This window comes from Engystomops pustulosus, chromosome 5, assembly GCF_040894005.1.
Source record: "Engystomops pustulosus chromosome 5, aEngPut4.maternal, whole genome shotgun sequence".
Classification (NCBI taxonomy): domain Eukaryota; kingdom Metazoa; phylum Chordata; class Amphibia; order Anura; family Leptodactylidae; genus Engystomops; species Engystomops pustulosus.
This window is the reverse complement of record NC_092415.1, coordinates 14,585-36,771: the sequence shown is the minus strand read 5'-3', so window position 1 is coordinate 36,771 and position 22,187 is coordinate 14,585. Positions and strand designations below refer to the sequence as shown.

Sequence of the window (22,187 nt, the reverse complement as noted above, 5' to 3'; positions counted from 1 at the left end):
CAACACAGCTCTGATGCCCCAACACACACCAACACAGCTCTGATACCCCATCACACACCAACACAGCTCTGATACCCCAACACACAGCTCTGATTCCCCAACACACACCAACACAGCTCTGACACCCCAACACACAGCAACACAGCTCTGATACCCCAACACACAGCAACAAAGCTCTGATACCCCAACACACAGCAACACAGCTCTGATTCCCCAACAGACAACAACACAGCACTGATACCCCAACACACACAACACAGAACTGATACCCCAACATATCCCAACACAGGTCTGATACCCAAACACACAGCAACACAGCACTGATACCCCTACACACTCCAACACAGCACTGATACCCCAACACAGCACTGATACCCCAACACAGCATTGATACCCCAACACACACCAACACAGAACTGATACCCCAACACAGCACTAATACCCCAACACACACCAACACAGCACTGATACCCCAACACACACCATCACAGCTCTGATACCCAAACACACAGCAACACAGCTCTGATACCCCAACACACAGCAACACAGCACTGATACACACAGCCATACACCAAACATTATTGATAACTCAGGGAAACAATAACCGACACAGACGGCGCTTAGTGCAAAAGTTGTATTTTACTTCTATAAAAATATCCTGAGACGGAAGACGCAGCACAGGCAGAGGACGACCCCCGCAGAGGCGCACGGAACCACCTCCGCAGAGGCGCATGGAACCACCCCCGCAGAGGCGCACGGAACCACCCCCGCAGAGGAGCACGGGACGACCCCCGCAGAGGAGCACGGAACCACCCCCACAGAGGAGCACGGAACCACCCCCACAGAGGCGCACAGAACCACCCCCGCAGAGGCGCACGGGACCACACCCGCAGAGGCGCAAGGGTGAGAGGCACAGGAAAACCTCCGCAGAGGTCGAGATGCACAGTCCAACCTCGGCAGAGGCGCACAGTCCAACCTCGGCAGAGGCGCACAGTACAACCTCGGCAGAGGCGCACAGTACAACCTCGGCAGAGGCGCACAGTACAACCTCGGCAGAGGCGCACAGTACAACCTCGGCAGAGGCGCACAGTACAACCTCGGCAGAGGCGCACAGTACAACCTCGGCAGAGGCGCACAGTACAACCTCGGCAGAGGCGCACAGTACAACCTCGGCAGAGGCGCACAGTACAACCTCGGCAGAGGCGCACAGTACAAACTCGGCAGAGGCGCACAGTACAACCTCGGCAGAGGCGCACAGTACAACCTCGGCAGAGGCGCACAGTACAACCTCGGCAGAGGCGCACAGTACAACCTCGGCAGAGGCGCACAGTACAACCTCGGCAGAGGCGCACAGTACAACCTCGGCAGAGGCGCACAGTACAACCTCGGCAGAGGCGCACAGTACAACCTCGGCAGAGGCGCACAGTAAAACCTCGGCAGAGGAGCACAGTAAAACCTCGGCAGAGGCGCACAGTACAACCTCGGCAGAGGCGCACAGTACAACCTCGGCAGAGGCGCACAGTACAACCTCGGCAGAGGCGCACAGTACAACCTCGGCAGAGGCGCACAGTACAACCTCGGCAGAGGCGCACAGTACAACCTCGGCAGAGGCGCACAGTACAACCTCCTTAGATGCAGAGGTCCTCACAGTCTCGGCTGCTCTTGAACAGGTGGTAGACGCTGACCATGGGGAACATCACCAGAGCCCCCAGCAGTGACCCGGCCTGAATGACAGCGCCGCACCACAGGAGGGCGCTATGCCCCGCCTCATGCAGCAAACTGCCAATCACAACCTTCAGGTACGACAAGAGACCAAGGAAGAGCGACCACGACACGACCTAAGGAAACACAAGACACATGATGAGAGTGACAGCAGATTAGATTGTGAGCTCCTGGGGTCATGGATGATGGGAGTGATGGTGAGCTCCTGGGGTCTGGGATGATGGGAGTGATGGGGAGCTTCTGGGGTCAGGGATGATGGGAGTGATGGGGAGCTCCTGGGGTTAGGGATGATGGGAGTGATGGGGAGTTCCTGGGGTCAGGGATGATGGGAGTGATGGGGAGCTCCTGGGCTCAGGGATGATGGGAGTGATGGGAAGCTCCTGGGCTCAGGGATGATGGGAGTGATGGGGAGCTCCTGGGGTCTGGGATGATGGGAGTGATGGGGAGCTCCTGGGGTCAGGGATGATGGGAGTGATGGGGAGCTTGTGGGGTTAGGGATGATGGGAGTGATGGGGAGCTCCTGGGGTCAGTGATGATGGGAGTGATGGTGAGCTCCTGGGGTCAGGGATGATGGGAGTGATGGGGAGCTCGTGGGGTCAGGGATGATGGGAGTGATGGGGAGCTCCTGGGGTCAGGGATGATGGGAGTGATGGGGAGCTCCTGGGGTCAGTGATGATGGGAGTGATGGTGAGCTCCTGAGGTCTGGGATGATGGGAGTGATGGTGAGCTCCTGGGGTCTGGGATGATGGGAGTGATGGTGAGCTCCTGGGGTCAGTGATGATGGGAGTGATGGTGAGCTCCTGGGGTCAGTGATGATGGGAGTGATGGGGAGCTCCTGGAGTCAGGGATGATGGGAGTGATGGTGAGCTCCTGGGCTCAGGGATGATGGGAGTGATGGGGAGCTCCTGGGCTCAGGGATGATGGGAGTGATGGGGAGCTCCTGGGCTCAGGGATGATGGGAGTGATGGGGAGCTCCTGGGCTCAGGGATGATGGGAGTGATGGGGAGCTCCTGGGGTCAGTGATGATGGGAGTGATGGGGAGCTCCTGGAGTCAGGGATGATGGGAGTGATGGGGAGCTCCTGGGGTCAGTGATGATGGGAGTGATGGGGAGCTCCTGGGGTCTGGGATGATGGGAGTGATGGGGAGCTCCTGGGCTCAGGGATGATGGGAGTGATGGGGAGCTCCTGGGGTCAGTGATGATGGGAGTGATGGTGAGCTCCTAAGGTCTGGGATGATGGGAGTGATGGTGAGCTCCTGGGGTCTGGGATGATGGGAGTGATGGTGAGCTCCTGGGGTCAGGGATGATGGGAGTGATGGTGAGCTCCTGGGGTCAGTGATGATGGGAGTGATGGGGAGCTCCTGGGCTCAGGGATGATGGGAGTGATGGGGAGCTCCTGGGGTCAGGGATGATGGGAGTGATGGTGAGCTCCTGGGGTCTGGGATGATGGGAGTGATGGGGAGCTCCTGGGCTCAGGGATGATGGGAGTGATGGGGAGCTCCTGGGCTCAGGGATGATGGGAGTGATGGGGAGCTCCTGGGGTCAGGGATGATGGGAGTGATGGGGAGCTCCTGGGGTCTGGGATGATGGGAGTGATGGGGAGCTCCTGGGCTCAGGGATGATGGGAGTGATGGGGAGCTCCTGGGGTCAGTGATGATGGGAGTGATGGTGAGCTCCTAAGGTCTGGGATGATGGGAGTGATGGTGAGCTCCTGGGGTCTGGGATGATGGGAGTGATGGTGAGCTCCTGGGGTCTGGGATGATGGGAGTGATGGTGAGCTCCTGGGGTCAGGGATGATGGGAGTGATGGTGAGCTCCTGGGGTCAGTGATGATGGGAGTGATGGGGAGCTCCTGGGCTCAGGGATGATGGGAGTGATGGGGAGCTCCTGGGCTCAGGGATGATGGGAGTGATGGGGAGCTCCTGGGGTCAGTGATGATGGGAGTGATGGGGAGCTCCTGGGGTCTGGGATGATGGGAGTGATGGGGAGCTCCTGGGCTCAGGGATGATGGGAGTGATGGGGAGCTCCTGGAGTCAGGGATGATGGGAGTGATGGGGAGCTCCTGGAGTCAGGGATGATGGGAGTGATGGGGAGCGATGGGGAGCTCCTTGGCTCAGTGATGATGGGAGTGATGGGGAGCTCCTGGGGTCAGTGATGATGGGAGTGATGGTGAGCTCCTGAGGTCTGGGATGATGGGAGTGATGGTGAGCTCCTGGGGTCTGGGATGATGGGAGTGATGGTGAGCTCCTGGGGTCTGGGATGATGGGAGTGATGGGGAGCTCCTGGGCTCAGGGATGATGGGAGTGATGGGGAGCTCCTGGAGTCAGGGATGATGGGAGTGATGGGGAGCTCCTGGAGTCAGGGATGATGGGAGTGATGGGGAGCTCCTGGGGTCAGTGATGATGGGAGTGATGGTGAGCTCCTGGGCTCAGGGATGATGGGAGTGATTGTGAGCTCCTGGGGTCTGGGATGATGGGAGTGATGGGGAGCTCCTGGGGTCAGTGATGATGGGAGTGATGGGGAGCTCCTGGGGTCTGGGATGATGGGAGTGATGGTGAGCTCCTGGGGTCTGGGATGATGGGAGTGATGGTGAGCTCCTGGGGTCTGGGATGATGGGAGTGATGGTGAGCTCCTGGGGTCAGTGATGATGGGAGTGATGGGGAGCTCCTGGGGTCAGTGATGATGGGAGTGATGGTGAGCTCCTGGGGTCTGGGATGATAGGTGTGATACACTGTACTTACCACCAGGGCTACACCTGCTGAGGTCCCCACCAGGGGTGGGCAGGGGCTGAGGGCGGCCAGGACCATCAGGTATCCCCCGAACACCACTCCAAGAGCCATGATCACCCCCAGGCCCAGAGACGACCTGAAAAGACAAATGGGATGTGAAGGTCAGAGCCTCCCCCGCTCACTACAGACACACAGGGGTTAATACAGAGCAGCGGGGAAGGATGTGACCGTCACAAGGTTCACCCCCAGCCAAATATCCCAGGAATGTCTGAAAACAGTCACACGGGGAGCTGGCGGCGGCTCAGGGAGCGCGGGGTTAATACAGGATGCTTTATATCAGCTATTATACCCTCCTGACATCCTCTGTGCTGCTGAAGACCCTCCAGTTATAGCAGAGCGCCCCCTAACCCCCCTCATGGAGACCCCCGAACATCTCATCCCAGGAGCTTACACTCTAATGTACATCAGCGCTCCATGTAACCCATTATATGAGGTTATTATTTTATGATAATTTGGGACTTTGTACTGCGAGGCTACTCAGCGCCAGCGCATGACGACACAAGCTGCCCCGTGTATCTAATCATGGACTGTATCACCGTCCTATTCTTATATGTACAACCGTATCCCCGATCATGTGACGGGCTGGCTATGACCCCCGATCATGTGACGGGCTGGCTATGACCCCCGATCATGTGACGGGCTGGCTATGACCCCCGATCATGTGACGGGCTGGCTATGACCACCGATCATGTGACGGGCTGGCTATGACCCCCGATCATGTGACGGGCTGGCTATGACCCCCGATCATGTGACGGGCTGGCTATGACCACCGATCAAGTGACAGGCTGGCTATGACCACCAATCATGTGAGGGGCTGGCTATGACCCCCGATCATGTGACGGGCTGGCTATGACCCCCGATCATGTGACGGGCTGGCTATGACCCCCGATCATGTGACGGGCTGGCTATGACCCCCGATCATGTGACGGGCTGGCTATGACCCCCGATCATGTGACGGGCTGGCTATGACCACCGATCATGTGAGGGGCTGGCTATGACCACCGATCATGTGACAGGCTGGCTATCACCCCCGATCATGTGACGGGCTGGCTATGACCACCAATCATGTGAGGGGCTGGCTATGACCACCGATCATGTGACAGGCTGGCTATCACCCCCGATCATGTGACAGGCTGGCTATGACCACCAATCATGTGAGGGGCTGGCTATGACCACCGATCATGTGACGGGCTGGCTATGACCACCAATCATGTGACGGGCTGGCTATGACCACCGATCATGTGACGGGCTGGCTATGACCACCGATCATGTGAGGGGCTGGCTATGACCACCGATCATGTGACAGGCAGGCTATGACTCCCGATCATGTGACGGGTTGGCTATGACCACCGATCATGTGACAGGCTGGCTATGACTCCCGATCATGTGACGGGCTGGCTATGACCACCGATCATGTGACGGGCTGGCTATGACTACCGATCATGTGACGGGTCTATTTACGCACATGCCGCCGTCTATTGGCGCTGCAGGTAACTCTTGCTGGCCAATAACGGCCCTCATCTTGGTGGGCGAGTCTCCCCAGAGGGGTACTTAGACAGGACATCTCACCCCTGAGGAGGTCACGGGTGGGGTGACGATACGCGTGGGGTCTGCCTCGCACCCTCCCCTCCCCCTTATACCTCTACACCATTTGGGTATTGTATGGCCAGGCTCCTGCACCGGTCACTCTGTGTACATCATCACCATTATACCATCTACATGGGAATCCTAGTGCACCTAGTAGTAGTAGTGGGGGATCTCTAGTGTACCTAGTAGTAGTAGTGGGGGATCTCTAGTGCACCTAGTAGTAGTAGTGGGGGATCTCTAGTGTACCTAGTAGTAGTAGTGGGGGATCTCTAGTGCACCTAGTAGTAGTAGTGGGGGATCTCTAGTGCACCTAGTAGTAGTAGTGGGGATCTCTAGTGCACCTAGTAGTAGTAGTGGGGGATCTCTAGTGTACCTAGTAGTAGTAGTGGGGGATCTCTAGTGCACCTAGTAGTAGTAGTGGGGGATCTCTAGTGTACCTAGTAGTAGTAGTGGGGGATCTCTAGTGCACCTAGTAGTAGTAGTGGGGGATCTCTAGTGCACCTAGTAGTAGTAGTGGGGGATCTCTAGTGTACCTAGTAGTAGTAGTAGTGGGGGATCTCTAGTGCACCTAGTAGTAGTAGTGGGGGATCTCTAGTGTACCTAGTAGTAGTAGTTGGGGATCTCTAGTGTACATAGTAGTACTGGGGGATCTCTAGTGTACCTAGTAGTTGTAGTGGGGGATCTCTAGTGTACCTAGTAGTAGTAGTGGGGGATCTCTAGTGTACATAGTAGTAGTAGTGGGGGATCTCTAGTGTACCTAGTAGTAGTAGTGGGGGATCTCTAGTGCACCTAGTAGTAGTAGTGGGGGATCTCTAGTGTACCTAGTAGTAGTAGTGGGGGATCTCTAGTGTACATAGTAGTAGTAGTGGGGGATCTCTAGTGTACCTAGTAGTAGTAGTGGGGGATCTCTAGTGTACCTAGTAGTAGTAGTGGGGGATCTCTAGTGTACCTAGTAGTAGTAGTGGGGGATCTCTAGTGCACCTAGTAGTAGTAGTGGGGGATCTCTAGTGCACCTAGTAGTAGTAGTGGGGGATCTCTAGTGTACCTAGTAGTAGTAGTGGGGGATCTCTAGTGCACCTAGTAGTAGTAGTGGGGATCTCTAGTGTACCTAGTAGTAGTAGTGGGGGATCTCTAGTGCACCTAGTAGTAGTAGTGGGGGATCTCTAGTGTACCTAGTAGTAGTGGGGGATCTCTAGTGCACCTAGTAGTAGTGGGGGATCTCTAGTGTACCTAGTAGTAGTAGTGGGGTATCTCTAGTGTACCTAGTAGTAGTAGTGGGGTATCTCTAGTGCACCTAGTAGTAGTAGTGGGGGATCTCTAGTGCACCTAGTAGTAGTAGTGGGGGATCTCTAGTGTACCTAGTAGTAGTAGTGGGGGATCTCTAGTGCACCTAGTAGTAGTAGTGGGGATCTCTAGTGTACCTAGTAGTAGTAGTGGGGGATCTCTAGTGCACCTAGTAGTAGTAGTGGGGGATCTCTAGTGTACCTAGTAGTAGTGGGGGATCTCTAGTGCACCTAGTAGTAGTGGGGGATCTCTAGTGTACCTAGTAGTAGTAGTGGGGTATCTCTAGTGTACCTAGTAGTAGTAGTGGGGTATCTCTAGTGCACCTAGTAGTAGTAGTGGGGGATCTCTAGTGCACCTAGTAGTAGTAGTGGGGGATCTCTAGTGTACCTAGTAGTAGTAGTGGGGGATCTCTAGTGCACCTAGTAGTAGTAGTAGTGGGGGATCTCTAGTGTACCTAGTAGTAGTGGGGGATCTCTAGTGCACCTAGTAGTAGTGGGGGGATCCTAGTGCACCTAGTAGTAGTAGTGGGGGATCTCTAGTGTACCTAGTAGTAGTAGTGGGGGATCTCTAGTGTACCTAGTAGTAGTGGGGGATCTCTAGTGCACCTAGTAGTAGTAGTGGGGGATCTCTAGTGTACCTAGTAGTAGTGGGGGATCTCTAGTGTACCTAGTAGTAGTGGGGGATCTCTAGTGTACCTAGTAGTAGTAGTGGGGGATCTCTAGTGTACCTAGTAGTAGTAGTGGGGGATCTCTAGTGTACCTAGTAGTTGTAGTGGGGGATCTCTAGTGTACATAGTAGTACTGGGGGATCTCTAGTGTACCTAGTAGTTGTAGTGGGGGATCTCTAGTGCACCTAGTAGTAGTAGTGGGGGATCTCTAGTGCACCTAGTAGTAGTAGTGGGGGATCTCTAGTGTACCTAGTAGTAGTAGTGGGGGATCTCTAGTGTACCTAGTAGTAGTAGTGGGGGATCTCTAGTGTACCTAGTAGTAGTAGTGGAGGATCTCTAGTGTACCTAGTAGTAGTAGTGGAGGATCTCTAGTGTACCTAGTAGTAGTAGTTGGGGATCTCTAGTGTACATAGTAGTACTGGGGGATCTCTAGTGTACCTAGTAGTTGTAGTGGGGGATCTCTAGTGCACCTAGTAGTAGTAGTGGGGGATCTCTAGTGCACCTAGTAGTAGTAGTGGGGGATCTCTAGTGTACCTAGTAGTAGTAGTGGGGGATCTCTAGTGTACCTAGTAGTAGTAGTGGGGGATCTCTAGTGTACATAGTAGTACTGGGGGATCTCTAGTGTACCTAGTAGTTGTAGTGGGGGATCTCTAGTGCACCTAGTAGTAGTAGTGGGGGATCTCTAGTGTACCTAGTAGTAGTAGTGGGGGATCTCTAGTGTACCTAGTAGTAGTAGTGGGGGATCTCTAGTGCACCTAGTAGTAGTAGTGGGGGATCTCTAGTGTACCTAGTAGTTGTAGTGGGGGATCTCTAGTGTACCTAGTAGTAGTAGTGGGGGATCTCTAGTGCACCTAGTAGTAGTAGTGGGGGATCTCTAGTGCACTTAGTAGTAGTAGTGGGGGATCTCTAGTGTACCTAGTAGTAGTAGTGGGGGATCTCTAGTGCACCTAGTAGTAGTGGGGGATCACTAGTGTACCTAGTAGTAGTAATGGGGGATCTCTAGTGCACCTAGTAGTAGTGGGGGGATCTCTAGTGCACCTAGTAGTAGTAGTGGGGGATCTCTAGTGCACCTAGTAGTAGTAGTGGGGGATCTCTAGTGCACCTAGTAGTAGTAGTGCGGGATCTCTAGTGCACCTAGTAGTAGTAGTGCGGGATCTCTAGTGTACCTAGTAGTAGTGGGGGATCTCTAGTGCACCTAGTAGTAGTGGGGGATCTCTAGTGCACCTAGTAGTAGTAGTGGGGGATCTCTAGTGTACCTAGTAGTAGTAGTGGGGGATCTCTAGTGCACCTAGTAGTAGTAGTGGGGTATCTCTAGTGCACCTAGTAGTAGTAGTGGGGTATCTCTAGTGTACCTAGTAGTAGTAGTGGGGGATCTCTAGTGCACCTAGTAGTAGTAGTAGTGGGGGATCTCTAGTGTACCTAGTAGTAGTAGTGGGGGATCTCTAGTGTACCTAGTAGTAGTAGTGGGGGATCTCTAGTGTACCTAGTAGTAGTGGGGGATCTCTAGTGTACCTAGTAGTAGTAGTGGGGGATCTCTAGTGTACCTAGTAGTAGTAGTGGGGGATCTCTAGTGTACCTAGTAGTAGTGGGGGATCTCTAGTGTACCTAGTAGTAGTAGTGGGGGATCTCTAGTGTACCTAGTAGTAGTAGTGGGGGATCTCTAGTGCACCTAGTAGTAGTAGTGGGGGATCTCTAGTGTACCTAGTAGTAGTAGTGGGGGATCTCTAGTGTACCTAGTAGTAGTGGGGGGATCTCTAGTGTACCTAGTAGTAGTAGTGGGGGATCTCAAGTGTACCTAGTAGTAGTGGGGGATCTCTAGTGTATCTAGTAGTAGTAGTGGGGGATTTCTAGTGTATCTAGTAGTAGTGGGGGATCTCTAGTGCACCTAGTAGTAGTAGTGGGGGATCTCTAGTGTACATAGTAGTAGTAGTGGGGGATCTCTAGTGTACCTAGTAGTAGTAGTGGGGGATCTCTAGTGTACCTAGTAGTAGTAGTGGGGGAACTCTAGTGCACCTAGTAGTAGTAGTGGGGGATCTCTAGTGTACCTAGTAGTAGTAGTGGGGGATCTCTAGTGCACCTAGTAGTAGTGGGGGATCTCTAGTGTACCTAGTAGTAGTAGTGGGGGATCTCTAGTGTACCTAGTAGTAGTAGTGGGGGATCTCTAGTGTATCTAGTAGTAGTAGTGGGGGATCTCTAGTGTACCTAGTAGTTGTAGTGGGGGATCTCTAGTGCACCTAGTAGTAGTAGTGGGGGATCTCTAGTGCACCTAGTAGTAGTAGTGGGGGATCTCTAGTGTACCTAGTAGTAGTGGGGGATCTCTAGTGTACCTAGTAGTTGTAGTGGGGGATCTCTAGTGTACCTAGTAGTTGTAGTGGGGGATCTCTAGTGTACCTAGTAGTAGTAGTGGGGGATCTCTAGTGTACCTAGTAGTAGTAGTGGGGGATCTCTAGTGTACCTAGTAGTAGTAGTGGGGGATCTCTAGTGTACATAGTAGTACTGGAGGATCTCTAGTGTACCTAGTAGTAGTAGTGGGGGATCTCTAGTGTACCTAGTAGTAGTAGTGGGGGATCTCTAGTGCACCTAGTAGTAGTAGTGGGGGATCTCTAGTGCACCTAGTAGTAGTGGGGGATCTCTAGTGCACCTAGTAGTAGTAGTGGGGGATCTCTAGTGTACCTAGTAGTAGTAGTAGTGGGGGATCTCTAGTGCACCTAGTAGTAGTAGTGGGGGATCTCTAGTGCACCTAGTAGTAGTAGTGGGGGATCTCTAGTGTACATAGTAGTACTGGAGGATCTCTAGTGTACCTAGTAGTAGTAGTGGGGGATCTCTAGTGTACCTAGTAGTAGTAGTGGGGGATCTCTAGTGCACCTAGTAGTAGTAGTGGGGGATCTCTAGTGCACCTAGTAGTAGTAGTGGGGGATCTCTAGTGCACCTAGTAGTAGTGGGGGATCTCTAGTGCACCTAGTAGTACTTGTAGTGTGGGATAGGGAGTCCAGGGCACCACCTGCCCTCGGTAGTCATATACATCCGTCTGATGTATTTTTATTCTGGTTGTCCTGTGTGTATTGTCTTTTGATGAATTAATAAATATTGTTACTATTGTCTTATCCTGTATACGCATCCATCTTTGTCTCTTTGTGCTCGCACTATTACAGGCCCCCTGCCTGTATATCCTGTGTGATGCCCCGCCCCTACCTGTATATCCTGTGTGATGCCCCACTCCCTGCCTGTATATCCAGTGTGATGCCCCGCCCCTGCCTGTATACCTCTGTGATGCCCCGCTCCCTGCCTGTATATCCAGTGTGATGCCCCGCCCCTGCCTGTATACCTCTGTGATGCCCCGCTCCCTGCCTGTATATCCAGTGTGATGCCCCGCCCCTGCCTGTATACCTCTGTGATGCCCCGCCCCCTGCCTGTATATCCTGTGTGATGCCCCGCCCCCTGCCTGTATATCCAGTGTGATGCCCCGCCCCTGCCTGTATACCTCTGTGATGCCCCGCCCCCTGCCTGTATATCCTGTGTGATGCCCCGCCCCTGCCTGTATATCCTGTGTGATGCCCCGCCCCTGCCTATCTACCTCTGTGATGCCCCGCCCCCTGCATGTATATCCAGTGTGATGCCCCGCCCCCTGCCTGTATATCCTGTGTGATGCCCCGCCCCCTGCCTGTATATCCAGTGTGATGCCCCGCCCCTGCCTGTATACCTCTGTGATGCCCCGCCCCCTGCCTGTATATCCTGTGTGATGCCCCGCCCCTGCCTGTATATCCTGTGTGATGCCCCGCCCCTGCCTATCTACCTCTGTGATGCCCCGCCCCCTGCCTGTATATCCAGTGTGATGCCCCGCCCCTGCCTGTATACCTCTGTGATGCCCCGCCCCCTGCCTGTATATCGTGTGATGCCCCGCCCCCTGCCTGTATATCCAGTGTGATGCCCCGCCCCTGCCTGTATACCTCTGTGATGCCCCGCCCCCTGCCTGTATATCGTGTGATGCCCCGCCCCCTGCCTGTATATCCAGTGTGATGCCCCGCCCCCTGCCTGTATACCTGTGATGCCCCACCCCCTGCCCGTATACCTGTGTGATGCCCCGCCCCTCCTCACCTGCACAGGACACACATGGCGATGAAGCAGGCGGCTGGGTTGGCGATGTTGCTGAGGACCACGGACAGGTGGTAGGCGTTGGCTCCGTAGGGCAGGCAGCTGTAGGTCTGGACGGAGGGGAGGACGCCGTTGGTCAGGGCGTTGGACAATCCCAGCAGGACCAGGAGGTAGATGTTGCGTGAGGTCCAGAAAGTCGTCTGCACCTCCCCGGTGCCATCCTGTGGCTTCTCCTCGGGGGTCCTCAGAGGGTCCGAGTCCTCAGAGCCAGCCCCGGCCTCAGGGGCCCCAGGCACCCTCAGTTCCTGCTCCGTCTCCCGGGTGACTCTTTCCCTCCAGAACATGAGGATAGCGAAGGAGAGAGCAGAGACCACCAGGAGGCCGAAGAGCCCCCAGAAGTAGGAGGAGGCCGAGAAGCTCTCCTGCATGTAGTGGGGCTCGGTCCCGTTCCTGCACTCCAGCCGCCCCACGCCCTGGCCAAGCGCCAGCACGCAGGGGAAGAGGGCGCTCAGGCCCTGCCCGATGAAGAAGCTGCGCACGTACTGCTGCGGAAAGCTGAACATGAAGGGCAGGAAGGATACATTGGAGGTGCAGCAGCCCAGGGCCAGCACATAGGCCAGGAGAAGGTAGGGCACCGCATGCTCCTCGCCCCCCACCACCACCACCCGGTCCCAGAACAGTGCCAGGAAGCAGGCCGCCAGCAGGCTCAGGACGTGGACCGAGCGGATCAGCCACGGCTCCGAGATCCTACCCGCCGGACAGAAGCGGTGAGCCAGGGTGACAGCCAGGGGCCCGATATTACCAAACGCAATCAGAATCGTCAGGTACGCCGGGAGGTTCCAACCTGCAAAGACAAGGGACACAATGTAACATAGTGCTGCAGCTCTGGAGGCGACTGGAGGATGTGGTGGGGGCTGGAGCTGCAGTAACACCGGGCTCCGGAGGTGGAGGCTGCAGTAGGAGGGGGCTCTGGAGGAGGTGGCAACACTGGAGGTAGAGGGGGCTCTGGAGGAGGTGGCAACACTGGAGGTAGAGGCTGAAGTAGGAGGGGGCTCTGGAGGTGGAGGCTGCAGTAGGAGGGGGCTCTAGAGGAGGTGGCAACACTGGAGGTAGAGGGGGCTCTGGAGGAGGTGGCAACACTGGAGGTAGAGGGGGCTCTGGAGGAGGTGGCAACACTGGAGGTAGAGGGGGCTCTGGAGGAGGTGGCAACACTGGAGGTAGAGGGGGCTCTGGAGGAGGTGGCAACACTGGAGGTAGAGGGGGCTCTGGAGGAGGTGGCAACACTGGAGGTAGAAGCTGAAGTAGGAGGGGGCTCTGGAGATGGAGGCTGAAGTAGGAGGGGGCTCTAGAGGAGGTGGAGGCTGAAGTAGGAGGGGGCTCTGGAGGTGGAGGCTGAAGTAGGAGGGGGCTCTAGAGGAGGTGGCAACACTGGAGGTAGAGGCTGCAGTAGGAGGGGGCTCTGGAGGTGGAGGCTGCAGTAGACGGCTATGACCCCCTCTATCTTACCCCCCCCCCCCATTGACGGCTATGACCCCCTCTTATCTTACCCCCCCATAGACGGCTATGACCCCTCTATCTTACCCCCCCCATAGACGGCTATGACCCCCTCTATCTTACCTCCCCATAGACGGCTATGACCCCCTCTATCTTACCTCCCCCCATAGACGGCTATGACCCCCCTCTATCTTACCCCCCCATAGACGGCTATGACCCCCCTCTATCTTACCCCCCCATAGACGGCTATGACCCCCCTCTATCTTACCCCCCCATAGACGGCTATGACCCCCCTCTATCTTACCCCATCCCCTCTCCCCACTACCTGCATCAGTGACCCCATCCCCTCTCCCCACTACCTGCATCAGTGACCCCATCCCCTCTCCCCACTACCTGCATGAGTGACCCCATCCCCTCTCCCCACTACCTGCATCAGTGACCCCATCCCCTCTCCCCACTACCTGCACTAGTGACCCCATCCCCTCTCCCCACTACCTACATCAGTGACCCCATCCCCTCTCCCCACTACCTGCACTAGTGACCCCATCCCCTCTCCCCACTACCTGCATCAGTGACCCCATCCCCTCTCCCCACTACCTGCATCAGTGACCCCATCCCCTCCCCCCACTACCTGCATCAGTGACCCCATCCCCTCCCCCCACTACCTGCATCAGTGACCCCATCCCCTCTTTCCATTACCTGCACTAGTGACCCCATCCCCTCTCCCCACTACCTGCACTAGTGACCCCATCCCCTCTCCCCAATACCTGCATCAGTGACCCCATCCCCTCTCCCCACTACCTGCATCAGTGACCCCATCCCCTCCCCCCACTACCTGCATCAGTGACCCCATCCCCTCCCCCCACTACCTGCATCAGTGACCCCATCCCCTCTTTCCATTACCTGCACTAGTGACCCCATCCCCTCTCCCCACTACCTGCACTAGTGACCCCATCCCCTCTCCCCACTACCTGCACTAGTGACCCCATCCCCTCTCCCCACTACCTGCACTAGTGACCACATCCCCTCTCCCCACTACCTGCACTAGTGACCCCATCCCCTACCCCCACTACCTGCATCAGTGACCCCATCCCCTCTCCCCACTACCTGCACTAGTGACCCCATCCCCTCTCCCCACTACCTGCATCAGTGACCCCATCCCCTCTCCCCACTACCTGCATCAGTGACCCCATCCCCTCCCCCCACTACCTGCATCAGTGACCCCATCCCCTCCCCCCACTACCTGCATCAGTGACCCCATCCCCTCTTTCCATTACCTGCACTAGTGACCCCATCCCCTCTCCCCACTACCTGCACTAGTGACCCCATCCCCTCTACCTGCATCAGTGACCCCATCCCCTCTCCCCACTACCTGCACTAGTGACCCCATCCCCTCTCCCCACTACCTGCACTAGTGACCCCATCCCCTCTCCCCACTACCTGCACTAGTGACCCCATCCCCTCTCCCCACTACCTGCACTAGTGACCCCATCCCCTCTCCCCACTACCTCCACTAGTGACCCCATCCCCTCTCCCCACTACCTGCACTAGTGACCCCATCCCCTCTCCCCACTACCTGCACTAGTGACCCCATCCCCACTCCCCACTACCTGCACTAGTGACCCCATCCCCTCTCCCCACTACCTGCACTAGTGACCCCATCCCCTCTCCCCACTACCTGCATCAGTGACCCCATCCCCTCTCCCCACTACCTGCAATAGTGACCCCATCCCCTCTCCCCACTACCTGCAATAGTGACCCCATCCCCTCTCCCCACTACCTGCATCAGTGACCCCATCCCCTCTCCCCACTACCTGCATCAGTGACCCCATCCCCTCTCCCCACTACCTGCATCAGTGACCCCATCCCCTCCCCCAACTACCTGCATCAGTGACCCCATCCCCTCCCCCCACTACCTGCATCAGTGACCCCATCCCCTCTTTCCATTACCTGCACTAGTGACCCCATCCCCTCACCCCACTACCTGCACTAGTGACCCCATCCCCTCACCCCACTACCTGCATCAGTGACCCCATCCCCTCTCCCCACTACCTGCACTAGTGACCCCATCCCCTCTCCCCACTACCTGCACTAGTGACCCCATCCCCTCTCCCCACTACCTGCACTAGTGACCCCATCCCCTCTCCCCACTACCTGCACTAGTGACCCCATCCCCTCTCCCCACTACCTGCACTAGTGACCCCATCCCCTCGCCCCACTACCTGCACTAGTGACCTCATCCCCTCGCCCCACTACCTGCACTAGTGACCCCATCCCCTCTCCCCACTACCTGCACTAGTGACCCCATCCCCTCTCCCCACTACCTGCACTAGTGACCCCATCCCCTCTCCCCACTACCTGCACTAGTGACCCCATCCCCTCTCCCCACTACCTGCACTAGTGACCCCATCCCCTCTCCCCACTACCTGCACTAGTGACCCCATCCCCTCTCCCCACTACCTGCAATAGTGACCCCATCCCCTCTCCCCACTACCTGCACTAGTGACCCCATCCCCTCTCCCCACTACCTGCAATAGTGACCCCATCCCCTCTCCCCACTACCTGCATCAGTGACCCCATCCCCTCTCCCCACTACCTGCAATAGTGACCCCATCCCCTCTCCCCACTACCTGCAATAGTGACCCCATCCCCTCTCCCCACTACCTGCAATAGTGACCCCATCCCCTCTCCCCACTACCTGCAATAGTGACCCCATCCCCTCTCCCCACTACCTGCAATAGTGACCCCATCCCCTCTCCCCACTACCTGCAATAGTGACCCCATCCCCTCTCCCCACTACCTGCAATAGTGACCCCATCCCCTCTCCCCACTACCTGCATCAGTGACCCCATCCCCTCGCCCCACTACCTGCATCAGTGACCCCATCCCCTCTCCCCACTACCTGCACTAGTGACCCCATCCCCTCTCCCCACTACCTGCACTAGTGACCCCATCCCCTCTCCCCACTACCTGCATCAGTGACCCCATAACCTCGCCCCATTACCTGCACTAGTGACCACATCACCTCGCCCCATTACCTGCACTAGTGACCACATCACCTCGCCCCATTACCTGCATCAGTGACCCCATCCCCTCTCCCCACTACCTGCACTAGTGACCCCATCCCCTCTCCGCACTACCTGCACTAGTGACCCCATCCCCTCGCCCCACTACCTGCATCAGTGACCCCATCCCCTCACCCCACTACCTGCATCAGTGATCCCATCCCCTCTCCATTACCTGCATCAGTGACCCCATCCCCTCTCCCCACTACCTGCATCAGTGACCCCATCCCCTCTCCCCACTACCTGCATCAGTGACCCCATCCCCTCTCCCCACTACCTGCATCAGTGACCCCATCCCCTCACCGCACTACCTGCACTAGTGACCCCTTCCCCTCACCCCACTACCTGCACTAGTGACCCCATCCCCTCTCCCCACTACCTGCATCAGTGACCCCATCCCCTCTCCCCACTACCTGCATCAGTGACCCCATCCCCTCACCCCACTACCTGCACTAGTGACCACATCCCCTCTCCCCACTACCTGCACTAGTGACCCCATCCCCTCTCCCCACTACCTGCACTAGTGACCCCATCCCCTCTCCCCACTACCTGCACTAGTGACCCCATCCCCTCGCCCCACTACCTGCATCAGTGACCCCATCCCCTCACCCCACTACCTGCATCAGTGACCCCATCCCCTCTCCCCATTACCTGCATCAGTGACCCCATCCCCTCTCCCCACTACCTGCATCAGTGACCCCATCCCCTCACCCCACTACCTGCATCAGTGATCCCATCCCCTCTCCCCACTACCTGCAGTAGTGACCCCATCCCCTCTCCCCACTACCTGCATCAGTGACCCCATCCCCTCACCCCACTACCTGCACTAGTGACCACATCCCCTCTCCCCACTACCTGCACTAGTGACCCCATCCCCTCTCCGCACTACCTGCACTAGTGACCCCATCCCCTCGCCCCACTACCTGCATCAGTGACCCCATCCCCTCACCCCACTACCTGCATCAGTGATCCCATCCCCTCTCCATTACCTGCATCAGTGACCCCATCCCCTCTCCCCACTACCTGCATCAGTGACCCCATCCCTCTCCCCACTACCTGCATCAGTGACCCCATCCCCTCTCCCCACTACCTGCATCAGTGACCCCATCCCCTCACCCCACTACCTGCACTAGTGACCCCATCCCCTCACCCCACTACCTGCACTAGTGACCCCATCCCCTCTCCCCACTACCTGCATCAGTGACCCCATCCCCTCTCCCCACTACCTGCATCAGTGACCCCATCCCCTCACCCCACTACCTGCACTAGTGACCACATCCCCTCTCCCCACTACCTGCACTAGTGACCCTATCCCCTCTCCCCACTACCTGCACTAGTGACCCCATCCCCTCTCCCCACTACCTGCACTAGTGACCCCATCCCCTCTCCCCACTACCTGCACTAGTGACCCCATCCCCTCACCCCACTACCTGCACTAGTGACCCCATCCCCTCTCCCCACTACCTGCATCAGTGACCCCATCCCCTCTCCCCACTACCTGCAATAGTGACTCCATCCCCTCTCCCCACTACCTGCAATAGTGACCCCATCCCCTCTCCCCACTACCTGCAATAGTGACCCCATCCCCTCTCCCCACTACCTGCACTAGTGACCCCATCCCCTCTCCCCACTACCTGCACTAGTGACCCCATCCCCTCTCCCCACTACCTGCACTAGTGACCCCATCCCCTCTCCCCACTACCTGCATCAGTGACCCCATCCCCTCTCCCCACTACCTGCAATAGTGACCCCATCCCCTCTCCCCACTACCTGCAATAGTGACCCCATCCCCTCTCCCCACTACCTGCACTAGTGACCCCATCCCCTCTCCCCACTACCTGCACTAGTGACCCCATCCCCTCGCCCCACTACCTGCACTAGTGACCCCATCCCCTCTCCCCATTAACTGTACTAGTGACCCCATCCCCTCTCCCCACTACCTGCACTAGTGACCCCATCCCCTCTCCCCACTACCTGCATCAGTGACCCAATCCCCTCTCCCCACTACCTGCAATAGTGACCCCATCCCCTCTCCCCACTACCTGCAATAGTGACCCCATCCCCTCTCCCCACTACCTGCAATAGTGACCCCATCCCTCACATCTTGCAGAGTCTCTCTTCCCAGTGGTCACTTCTCACCTCAGTAAAATCTTGCACCTCTCTCTGTCTTCTCTCTCCATCCTCTCTATCTTGCCCCTCCGCACTCTCCAGTGGCTTTGGTAAGCTGCCATGTGCCTACATACGTTAGGTGTGAATGCGCCCTTACACAGACACGTGCCCACGTGGCTATGGCCGGGCCGTCTCCATAGAGCCACACGGCTGCCACGGCTCGGTGCAGTGATGAGAGATTTGGTTCTTTACAGGAAAAGACCTCAAAAGTTCTTCAATTCTACAAGCGGAGGCGACCGCCACTAGAAAAGACATTCTAAGGGTCAGAAATAGGTTCCAATGGTTAAGGACTAAGGTCCCAATTGGAAACGTCGGATTTTAGAACTGGCCAAAGTCTCATGGACGCTTTGATAAATCTATTTCTTCACCTTGATCTGCTAGCGGGAAGTCAAAACAGGCGCCAAGGCCTGAACCTTAACCCCTCGGCCTCCAAAGCCACCTTTCACCTTTCTGACACGCCCCACTTTTTCAGATCTGCCCTGTTTTTGCATTTATTTATGAAGATTATTCATTGTCACTTGTTATTGGCTTACACAATCTTTATATTTCTGGCAGTTTGGACGTATCAGGGGCTCATTACCTGTGACATGAGATGCACTTTACAAACACCTCATGTTATCGGCTCGGTAACTTATCGATGAGATTTTATTAACTCTTAAATGTATGGAGGAAAGAAAATCGTCAATTTTGGTTTCCTTTCTTTGTGTATTTTTGGGGGTCGAACACTAAAGTTACTATACAGGCGGTCCCCTACTTAAGGACACCCGACTTACAGACAACCCATAGTTACAGACGGACCCCTCTGCCCCATGTGACCTCTGGTGACCTCTCTGGATGCTTTACTATAGTCCCAGACTGCAATGATCAGCTGTAAGGTGTCTGTAATGAAGCTTTATTGATAATTCTTGGTCCAATTACACCAAAAATTTTGAAACTCCAATTGTCACTGGGGCAAAAGAAAAAAGATTGTCTAGAACGTCCATTATAAAATATACAGTTTCGACTTACATACAAATTCAACTTAAGAACAAACCTCCAGACCCTATCTTGTATGTAACCCGGGGACTGCCTGTATTATCTTTATTCTACAGATCACTGCGATTACGCGGAAACCTCATTTATAGAGTTTTTTTTCTATATTTTTACTTTTTATGGCCATCTTTTCGGAGACATAACTTTACTATTTCTTGGGTGACGGAGCAGATTTGGGGCTTATTTCTTACGTGTTGAGTTGTCCTTTTCAATTGCACCACTTTTTTTGACCACCCCTTGGAACATTTTTATGAAGGGATGTTTTTTTTAGTGTTTTGTTTTTATGGCGTCCAACAAGCGGGTCCAGTAATGTTACCGATTTATTGTACAGATTGTTATGGACGCGGCGATACCAAATATGTGGGGGTTTTTTGTGATTTTTGTACTTTTTTTTTTTATAGGTTGCACTGAAGAAGCCGCTCTGATGGCTTGTCCCAGGCCTCCCTCACCTAACACAGTGTAATACAGATGTAACACATGAGCTGCCGCACATGCTCAGGAGGGCGGACCTGGAATACATCGTGCAGCCCCAGGGCACTGGCAGACCCCAGGGCTGCCATCCGAGCAGCAGACCTCCCTTCCCCAGTAAGCGCCGTGGGGGAGAGGGGGGTGCGTTGTGTGCAAATGACGTCACATGCCCCTTAAATGCCATGGTCAGGCATGTAAGGGGTTAACACCGGCGATGGTGAAATGCAGGGGACACCCGCAGCTTCTGGCTCAGTTCGGGAGCCGGTGCCAGAACCGGGACGTAGCGGTACATCACAAGGGGGCAGATCCCTGCCGCCCATAACGTACTACCATGTCTAATGTCAGGAAGGGGAAAAAGGGCAGGTGGTCCTAAGCTTTTTAGAGAAACCCTCCTGAGGAAGTCCAGAACTGGAGCGATGTTTGGATGATCAGTCACCAGACCAGCAGGGGAGCTCCTAGATTGTGTTAGTAATTAGCTGGTGGCTGGCAGAGAAGCTTCTAATGACCTTAGAGGGAAGGTCCTCCGCCAGGAGCAGGTCCTCCACCAGGGGCAGGTCCTCCACCAGGGGCAGGTCCTCTCAGCCAGGAGCAGGTCCTCCGCCAGGGGCAGGTCCTCCGCCAGGGGCAGGTCCTCCGCCAGGGGCAGGTCCTCCACCAGGGGCAGGTCCTCAGTCAGGGGCAGGTCCTCCGCCAGGGGCAGGTCCTCCGCCAGGGGCAGGTCCTCCGTCAGGGGCAGGTCCTCAGTCAGGGGCAGGTCCTCCGCCAGGGGCAGGTCCTCCGCCAGGGGCAGGTCCTCCGCCAGGGGCAGGTCCTCAGTCAGGGGCAGGTCCTCAGTCAGGGGCAGGTCCTCAGTCAGGGGCAGGTCCTCAGTCAGGGGCAGGTCCTCAGTCAGGGGCAGGTCCTCAGTCAGGGGCAGGTCCTCAGTCAGGGGCAGGTCCTCAGTCAGGGGCAGGTCCTCAGTCAGGGGCAGGTCCTCCGCCAGGAGCAGGTCCTCCGCCAGGGGCAGGTCCTCCGCCAGGGGCAGGTCCTCCGCCAGGGGCAGGTCCTCCGCCAGGGGCAGGTCCTCAGTCAGGGGCAGGTCCTCAGTCAGGGGCAGGTCCTCAGTAAGGGGCAGGTCCTCAGTCAGGGGCAGGTCCTCCGCCAGGGGCAGGTCCTCCGCCAGGGGCAGGTCCTCCGCCAGGGGCAGGTCCTCCGCCAGGGGCAGGTCCTCCGCCAGGGGCAGGTCCTCCGCCAGGAGCAGGTCCTCCGCCAGGGGCAGGTCCTCAGTCAGGGGCAGGTCCTCAGTCAGGGGCAGGTCCTCAGTAAGGGGCAGGTCCTCAGTCAGGGGCAGGTCCTCCGCCAGGGGCAGGTCCTCCGCCAGGGGCAGGTCCTCCGCCAGGGGCAGGTCCTCCGCCAGGGGCAGGTCCTCCGCCAGGGGCAGGTCCTCCGCCAGGAGCAGGTCCTCCGCCAGGGGCAGGTCCTCCGCCAGGGGCAGGTCCTCCGCCAGGAGTCTACACGTCTAGGTGATGGATGTCGTGAATGGTAATGGTCCCTGATAAAGGAGATCGGCTACTGACAAGCTTTCCATGTTTGAGGGCTTCCCGGCCTGTGGGGTTACCCTAGGGGGGAGAAGGCTTCTGTGTGTGGGGTCTGTAGACGGATCCCCCCCCCACTGATTGGTAAGTGACATAAGATGGAGATCGGTGAGCGCGGTGCTCGTCATAGAGATGAATGGAGCAGAACGGTCATGTGCGGCCACCTGCTCCACTACTCTGAAGAGCGGCGAGGGGTCAGACGGACCCCTCATCAGCAGTAAGACCCCCACTGATCCCGAGCTAGGC

The 22,187-nt window shown here is 56.4% G+C and overlaps 1 protein-coding gene across 1 annotated transcript; it reads right to left on the bottom strand.

The window, feature by feature from the left end:
- Window positions 1-620: 620 nt before the first annotated feature.
- Window positions 621-21,865, bottom strand: LOC140133907 (solute carrier family 52, riboflavin transporter, member 2-like; the record flags this gene model as incomplete). The annotated part of the gene is made up of 4 exons (XM_072154596.1): window positions 621-1,838; window positions 4,462-4,585; window positions 12,143-13,090; window positions 20,931-21,865. Coding segments are annotated over 4 exons (2,217 nt in total), but the record flags the coding sequence as incomplete, so codon positions are not given.
- Window positions 21,866-22,187: the final 322 nt, after the last annotated feature.